The sequence below is a fragment of the Phalaenopsis equestris genome, unplaced genomic scaffold (genome assembly GCF_001263595.1).
Source record: "Phalaenopsis equestris unplaced genomic scaffold, ASM126359v1 Scaffold000343, whole genome shotgun sequence".
Taxonomy (NCBI): Eukaryota; Viridiplantae; Streptophyta; class Magnoliopsida; order Asparagales; family Orchidaceae; genus Phalaenopsis; species Phalaenopsis equestris.
The window spans coordinates 240,830-250,347 of record NW_018164785.1 but is presented as its reverse complement, the minus strand read 5'-3'; the positions used below and the strand labels follow the sequence as shown (position 1 = coordinate 250,347).

The following is a 9,518-nucleotide window of genomic DNA, read 5'->3' as shown; positions in this document are numbered from 1 at the left end:
AAATTTAAGGTTCCAAGTATTTTTAAACAATAAACATACTTCAACTATTTTATAAATACTAATAGTATGATTATCTTACTTCACTATATTTTAAATGCAAGTTTCTACTGACCAAGTCCTTTACAAATTTAAAATTTAGAACTTTAAACTAAATCAACAGGGCAATTTGACAGCAGAATTATAAAAAACATCAGGCTCTGCTACCTGAACTTCACAGCAAACAACATAAACTCTCAAAAAAGCACAACAGTAGTCAGAACTTACAGAAACTTGCTTCAACTTCTAGTAATTGGGCAAGCTAAAAAAATTCATTTGCTACTTCAAAAAGCTGCTTAAATGAACCAAACAATTGTTTTAAGAAATCCAATCTTTCAGAAGCAGATAATACTCTACCTTAACAAAGACACAAAATAGAGCTTGCTCAGAATCTGGATTCAAATGAGAAAAGAACAAATTATAAACACTAAATGACAATGGCCATTTTATAAGAATAAACACATTTATGTTCCCATGAATTGATTGAGAAACTTATCTTGCATTTGGAACATAAAAGCCCCTAAAAAGAAAGACTTACTGTTTGGGCACAATGCTTTCTGGCTTCCAAATTGCAATCTAAATAAATGTACAATGGTGTGGAGATTAGCCGGATACTCATGAATTAGAATCAGAAAAAAAAAAGAAAAAAAAGAAGGATTAAACAGCCTTCTCAGTTCCCACTATCACTTTCCCTGTAAACTTGGCCTTTCTGCTCCTGCCATGATGCTCCATCTACTAATTTTCTTTCCTCTTTGGTCCAGAAGAGACACCTCAGAAGCAAAAAAGGGAAGCTGAAGATCTTTTCAGAGAAGATCAGCAACTGATGCAAGGAAACATGAAATATGTTATCAAAACAATTGCTTCAACCGTTTGGCTGAGAAGGCTGATCAGTCGCCGGAACATGTTGAATGCTTTCGAAACCAATTGGAGATTGAAGAAGCGGACTCCAGCGATCGAAGATGATTCGCCCTCCTCGACCAATCCTGCCATGGAAACGGTAACTTGGTTTCGAACCATTTTCAACTGGTGAAGGCGCCGGCGGAACAATGCTTGCAGCAGCCAATCTGTCTGGATCTAGAGGTCTTGTGAATAGCAGAACAGGCTCATGTGGGTCCTGCATCAGTGCAATATTCAGAACACAGTAGATTGAATGTCCGTTTGGTTTTCTTAGAAAAGCAAGTCTATTGTAAAAATAGTCCTTTATTTTACATAATTGCTTCATGATATAGTTTGGGAGTGAAGTTAAAAATAAGATAGAAGATAATAATTTTGGTAATGTTTTAAAAACAAGCCAATTTAGATATAGCTTAATATTTTAATTAAATACTTTTTTAAATTGTTATTTTCTATAAATAAGCATGTAAAGTTAACCTAATGTCATCCATAAAGATTGATTTATCTTTCCATATGAAATAAAATGAGAAGTTTCATATGTTGTTTCGCATAAATTTATTATTTTTTAAAATAGATAAAAGAGAATATTAGTTTAGATTACTGGACTATTCACTCGGATTTAAACAATCTTATTAGGGTGATAGAGATGTTAATAAGTTGACTAAAGAATAGGGTAGCATTTAATAATTATAAAAAATTGACTAAATTTGTCCCACTATACTGATAATAATAATCCCAAAAGATTAACATTATTAGAGAAGAAATCGGCATCTTCTTTTGATAAATTCACCATAAGCATATGTTAACAATGATTTTAGGACTCAAGTTGGTTATCAATTTTGGCATACCCTCTTGTAAGACCATCTGTGTGGCAAAGCCCGTCCTCGTTTCATGTGACCCCTGGGAATCACTACAATCTTGGGCTCCGCAAAGGGTGAACGTTGTGTTGCTCTCGCTCGGGGACGGCCTGTTCTCGCATCATCTGAGTCTATATAATCATCCTCACTTGACCCAAACTTTTGCGAATTTGAGTGAAAACCAGGCATTGCTATTCCATCATCGACAAGTTGTGCTTCATGCTGGAAAAAGTATAGGAGTAAGAAATTAAAAAGGAAGAAAAACATTGTGACCAAGAAATTCCACAATAAGTAAATAAACTAAGAGTTCATTCGGGGCACCTTTTTCGTAGCTTTGTTATTCAAAAACATGCTCAATGTTGTTTAGTTATATCTTTCTTTGTACTTTTGGTAAAAATTTATAGGTGAAAAGCAACCTTTTATGCTCAGATATATTATTGTGGAACGAATCTGTGGAATGAATCTTTGAGTACAAAAATATTTCACGGGACAAGAGTGAAATTAACTATCATTAAATTAACGAAGAGTGTTCCTCTATGGTGAAAGAATTTGAAACATTTATACCAACATAAAAGAAAGAAAAATAGTGATATGGTCAAAGATGAAGATGGAGATAGAACACAACTCCCAGAACACTATAAAACATGATATGTTTGTTATTTGTATTCTTCACCAATTACAACAAAATGACTAAGTAGTAGAGTACATTGTTGAGTTTAAACAAGTCATGTTCAAGTGTGGGTTGGTAAAGCCAGAGAAGGATATCATAGCCTGATACATTAAATGAATTGACACTTTCTATCGGTAATGTGATGCAATTGCAACTCTATTGGAATTTATAAGATGTACAAACATTACCCTAAAGGTGGAGAAAAAACACAATAACATCAAATCCGCTCAAAACATCAAACAAGGCTAGATCATATGGTCTAGCAATAAAAGTACACTAACCAGAGTATTAAAATAAAATTTGTCTCACGTAAATAGAAGTTAGAACAAAAGAGCAAAAATTGACTAGGAAAATACATTAACTAAGATTTTTTAAGCTAAAAAGGATTTCAAGTGTCATGAATATAGACATATTGTCTCTATATGTCCAAAAAAGAGTGATTTCTTTAACTGAGGATGAAATGAAAAAAAGAGAAAAGTGAAGTCTTTAAAAATAAAGAGAATGGGGATGAGTACCAACTTCATGACCAACCATAGGAAAGAGTAGCAAATGTTTAGATGTAACATCTTTCGTACCTTTCATGCTATGAAGGGGAATGTGCACAATCTCATTATGAATGGAGACAATTATGAGATGATGTCTACCCAGAAAGTGAATAAATTGAGTCTCACTGTCCAAAAGCATGCTCAATCATATTTCTTAACATGGTTGAAGAAAGAGAATGAGATCGGTATTGATAAAAAGTGTTTGGTACAATTTTCCATTGAAAATAAGCTCTAAGAGTAGGTGCTTTTGTGAAATTGTGCCAATAGATACATGTCATATTCTATTGAGATGAATGTATTATGGCAAGGGTACACTTCATGATGGCCACAAAATATCTCATTTATAAAAAATGAGAAGCATGTTATACTTTTACCCTTGAATGAATCGGCAGTGAGGAATATTCATACAAAGATGGAAACTGTAATGCCTCACACTACATTTCTACACACCATAAGAGAGGTGCCACTAAAATTGGCATTGGTGATGTTGAAATGTAGCCTTTGGTGGAGCTTCATAATACTTTGAATGATAACCTACCATTTGAACTATCATCCATACAAGAGATTCAACATGACATAGATCTCATCCTATTAGTACTCTCTAACAGATAAGCACAATGCCACTAGTGGAGTAAGAGAAATTGTAGAAATGTTTTGAAGATCTTATGGCCAAGGAACTAGTTCGTGATAGTACCAACTGATGTGTTTTAGTAGCCTTAATTATGTCTAAGAAAGAGGGATCGTGAAATATGAGCATTCATAGCAGAGCAATGAATAAGATCATTATAAGAAAGAGGGATCATGAAATATGAGCATTCATAGAATAGCAATGAATAAAATCATTATAAAATAATAATTCTCCACTCCCTGATTGAATGAATTTTTAGATTAGTTGCATTTACGCAGTGGCTACCATTAGACTCGGACACGACATGTGGATAAGTGAAGGATTGCTTCAAGACATGGGATGAATTGTAACAGCGAACAGTTATGCCTTTTAGTCTATCCAACACCCCGAGCACCTTTAAGCAGCTGATAAATTAATTTTTTGAGATTTCACCAGAAAATTTGTGGTTGTGTACTTCAATGACATTTTGATGTATGTATGTATGTGGTGGATTACTTACATCACTTACAATAGGTCTTTGAAGTTCTTTAGGCGGAGCAACTGTATAACAATATGAAGTGTCACTTTCTGACACCAAAGACAATTTCTTAGATATATTATTTTAGTAGCTGACATTGAAATGGACCCAACAAAGATAGAAGCAATAGTGAATTGACCAAAGCCTACAGTCTTTCACCCAGGTGCACCAGTTCCATGAATTGACTAATTTTATGGGAGTTTCATCAGAAATTTTGGATCTATAACAACAACACTAATAGAGCTCCTAAAGGAGACAAAATTGCATGGTCAAAAGTAGCACATGTTAGAATTGATGCTTTTAAGGAGCATTTTACTCAAACTTTTGTCTTAGCTCTTCTAGATTTTAATCAAAAGTTTAAGATTGAGTCTGATGCTTCCAAGATCAACATTAGAGCTATGTTGAGTCAGAGAGGACAAACACCCCATCACCTTCTTTAGTGAGAAACTAAATGAATTAAAGTAAAGATATTCAACCTATAATAAAGACGTTTTTTGTCATTTTGAGAACTCTCAACCATTTGAGTCATTATTTATTAGCTAATCAGTTCATTCTCGATATCGATCATGGAGCTTAGAGATTCTTGAATAGATTGAGTAAGTTGAGCATAAACATGCCTCCAAAGTTGAGTTTCTCTCTTCTTTACATTTTTTTTTTACTTAAGCACAAAACAAGAAGCTAAAACATGGTAGTTGATGCCCTAAGTCATCACTGCCTATTACTTGCTACTATGCCATCAAAGATGGTTGACTTTGAGGTGTTGAATGAGTTATATGCCAGTGTACGGATTTTCAAGAGATTTTAGCTCATTATCAAGAAAGACCTTATAAGAAATATCACAAATTCGATGGTTATTTGTTCTTCCAGAACAAGCTATGCAGTCCTAGGAGTTCACTTAACGAAAGCATATTGGTAGAGATAAGACTTTCTGTAGAGAAGGTCTAGGTTTGCCCCGGACATGGAAAGACGTACAAGATATATCATTTGGCTAAGACTCATGGGAAAAATATAGGTACTTATACTCTTCCTATGCAAGAGTCACATTGGGTAATGCGAGCATGAATTTCATTATGGTCCTTTCTCAGGCCTAAGAAAATAAGGACTTTGTTATGTTGATAGTAGACCACTTCTGCAAAATGATCAATTTTATGCATTGTCATAAGATGAAAACTTCACACATTACCAACATATATTTCAGAATGATAGCACATCTTCATGGTATGCTCAGAACTATCACTCCAGACAATAATATCCAATTTCGGAGTCATTTTTGAAAGGTTTTCACTTTAGAAGTGTAGACATTGGGGCAAACCAATTGGCATCGAGGAGAGTACTTATACTTACACTTTTGGGCAATCGAGGTAAAACTTAAAAATGGTATATGCAATTGATGAATATATATATAAACAACATATATTTCAGGATGATAGCCCATCTTCATGGTATGCTCAGAACTATCACTCCCGACAGCAATATCCAATTTCGGAGTCATTTTTGAAAGGTTTTATGGGGCAACTAAGTACAAAACTCTAATTAAGTTCAATAGCGCACCTGCAGAATGATGGACACACCAAAGATGGTGAGTCATAGTTTAGGTAACCTCCTTAAAATTGTGTGGACAAGAACATGGTGCAATGGCATTTGATCTTTAAGTTTGAGATGCTTATAATACGTGCACCCGACAATTCTTAAGCCACAATTCCTTTGAGTTCATATACAATCAATGTCTTCTCTACTTTGGAGCTAGTGCCTCTACTTCTAGTTTCTGAGTTTAGCACGGATACAAACCTACAACAATAACAACAACAAAGCCTTTATCCCACTACGTGGAGTCGGCTACAAGAATCCTTTTTTTTTCATTGTATCCTATTGAGTGTCATACTTTCATTTAATTCTATAGATTAAGATCATTTTTTTATACAATATGCCCAAGTCTTTTTAATGCACTAGTCATTTTAGGACTACCTCTAACTTTCTTACCAAAAGTCAAATCTAAAGCATCTACTCTCCTAACAAGATCATTAGACGGTTGACATTTAATGTGACCAAACCATCTAAGACGACTCTCTCTAATCTTGTCTACCACTAGAGCTAAACCAACCCTTTCACGGATATATTCGTTTCACATTTTGTCTCTAAGTGTAAAGCCACTCATCCACCTAAGCATTCTCATGTCAACAGCACTTAACTTAGTTTTATGCTTCTCTTTTATATACCAACGTTCTGCACCATAAAGCATTGCAGGTCTCACTAAAATTTTATAAATTTTCCTTTAAGTCTAAATGATACTTTTCTATCACACAAATAGGCCCGATGCATTCCTCCACTTCAACCATCCAATTTGAATTCCTACTAATAGCATCCCCACCTATATCACCATCACTTTAAACAATAGACCTGAGATATCTAAAACGTTCACTCCATATAAAGACTTGATCACCCATTGTCACAACAGCGCCACTAGATCTACTACTACTAAAATTATATTCCATGTATTCAATTTTATATTTACTCGAATGAACACCTTTAGACTCTAAAGTTAACTTCCATGATTCAAGTTTTTCCTAGGCTCTTTCTCTAGTCTTATCCATCATAAAAATATCATCAGCAAAAACATACACCAAGGCACATCCTCCAGTAAATGTCTAGCAAGAACATCCATAGCTAAAACAAATAGATATGGACTTAAAGTTGGTCACTGATGTAATCTAGCTGACATAAGAAAATAAATAGTTAATTCTTCTTCTATTCGGAAACAAGTAACAATTCTAGTATACATATCTTTAATGACTTGAATATAAGTCATATCAACACCTTTCTTTTTTAAAACTCTAAACTCTCCAAAAAAACTCTCCAAAGTATTTCGCTTGATATCTTATCATAAGTTTTTTTTCTAAATAAAATATCATATGCAAATCATCCTTGCGCTCTTTGTGCTTCTCCAACAAAGCTCTCAATAAATGTATAGCTTCCATAACTGACTTGCTTAGCTTAAATCCAAACTAATTTTGAGAAATCTTTATATCACATATTAACCTAAGTTAAATCACACTCTCCCATAATTTTAATGCATGACACATTAACTTAATTCCTAAATAATTTTCACACATCCCCTTTATTCTTAAAAATAAGGACAAAAATACTCTTCCTCCACTCTTCAGACATCTTTTTAATTTTTAAAATAATATTAAAAAGTTTGGTGAACCAAGAAATTCCTAAATCCCCAAAAACATTTCCACACTTCTGTTAGAATACCATCAGTTACTATTAATTTTTCACCCTTCATTTTCTTTAAAGCTTCCTCAACTTCCATTTTATATATGTACGGTAAAAAGAAAAAGTTTTATTATTATTAAATATATTAAGATCACTAAAATCGATCATACTTTCAAAAGCTCCATTAAAAAGCAAATCAAAATATCTCAACGACCTATGTTGAATATCATCATATGAGAAAAGCATTTTATGATTTTCATCCTTAATACACTTGAACTAAATCATTTATTTTTTTATCTCTTTGTTTAACTAGTTTATACATACATATTTACCACCTTTAGTATCCAACTTTTTATAAAGCTCATTAAAAATTGAATTCTTAGCATCACAAATTGTTATCTTAGACTCCCTATAGGCCACCTTATATTTTTCTCAATTCTCTAAGTTTTTAGATTCAAACCACTTTTTATAACAAAGCTTCTTATAATTTATCTTTTTATGTACATGATTATTCCACCAAAATAAACAGATACACAATGATAAACGCATGATAAAATTACATTATGCACCACGTCATGTTTTAAAGCTCAAAATGAAATTTTGTGTGCATGTACCTACAAAAGCATCCATGCAGCCAATTGAACTCAGACTATTTTAGTCCTTTACAGATATTATGAAGCAATATTCGCCTCAATCACAATGTCTCAAAGGTTTCAATCATTCTGAAAAGTGTGCTAGTAATCCAAAAATGTGACAAACATCAAGTACATTCTTGCAAGTACACCAATAAGTAAGCACTTCCATTAGAGTGTGCATTAGTCATTAAAAATAAAATCTTCTCGGTTGCTCAGATAAGGGTGACATTTTTGAAAATAAAATTTGAAAGAATTTCAAAGCGTTGTGCTCGATTTCTGATAAAATTTTGAACTTAGAATCCTTACCTCCAATCCAATCGACAAGATACACTTAAGAAGATAGCAATTGCTAAAATATTCAACTGAATTTCAACAGTTGTGTTATCATTCAAATTAAAATGAAGATTGTGCTAAAAGTTGTGCAGATTTCTCAAAAAGATTTAAACTCAAAACGCTTTATCTCAAAAATGTGCAATCATGTTAGTGATTTCATGATCTTTCCTTCAAAATCAAAACCTATTATTGGTTGTATTTGCTTGTATAAATATGTTGCATGCTTGAACATAAGATAAAAAATTGTTGTGCATGTAAAAATTGAATTCAAAAGTTTCCTTCTTCAAAAAATGTGCAGTTGCTCTAAAATGAGTGAATTATTTTGAAAATCACAAAATCTCATTCAAATACAAACTAATCACATTTTGCATGCTCTCAAGCGGGCTTACCCACATAAAGCACGTCATAAGCCCCACCTCATTTAAATTCAATCCTACATGGCATAAGTGGAGTTGACAAGACTTGTGAGACAAATTCAAAAGCAATTACAACTAAAAGATTAGTTTTTAAACTCCTGCTACCGCTCTAGTCAAGGAAACTCCCATCAATGTAGAATAAGAATTAGATATCCGATCGCGATCATCAAATTAGACATTTTTTTATGTTTGCAAAAGATCTTCAAAGCGAAATGTAACTCTCAACTTCAAACTAATAAGTAGTTGCAATATTTGTGGCAATATTAATAGAGGATTTGAATAGGAAATAACTCTATTTCTAAAATGCCTCCAAATCTCAATTCAAATTATTTCAAGACCAAATTTAAATAAAATGACAAAAATATCAAAAAGATTATTATAAATTTAAAACATTCAAATGAAATCTATTGTTTAAAGCTAAGAGCAAATATTCATTCACCTTCTATAATAATTAGTTTAAAACAATAAATTTAGGATAACCAAAGCTTACAAAGAACCTTCACTTTGAAATCTCATTCTCATAAAAATATTTTTATCTAGTTGGGTTTGCCGCTAAATGACATCATAAAAATACATTAAAAATCAGAGCTCTATAACTAGATTAGCTATGAAATAGCAACATTAAATTATATTCGCAACATATATATTAATACCACCAAATGGTGTAGTGTCATGCACCCCCAACAACATTTGCATACTATCCACATGTGCTAAGTTATTTTTATGGCTTATGTTCTAAAATTAATATATATATATATATATATATATATA

The 9,518-nt window shown here is 32.7% G+C and overlaps 1 protein-coding gene across 1 annotated transcript in view; it reads right to left on the bottom strand.

The window, feature by feature from the left end:
- Window positions 1–455: 455 nt before the first annotated feature.
- LOC110025934 overlaps window positions 456–9,518 on the bottom strand; it is a 40,786-nt gene continuing 31,723 nt past the window's right edge. Inside the window, exons 11-12 of the mRNA XM_020726631.1 lie at window positions 1,779–2,009; window positions 456–1,150 (exon numbers count right to left, since the gene is read on the bottom strand). Coding sequence (XP_020582290.1) covers window positions 899–1,150; window positions 1,779–2,009 — 483 coding nt within the window. The 3' untranslated portion in view covers window positions 456–898. The remainder of the gene's footprint in view (window positions 1,151–1,778; window positions 2,010–9,518) is intronic.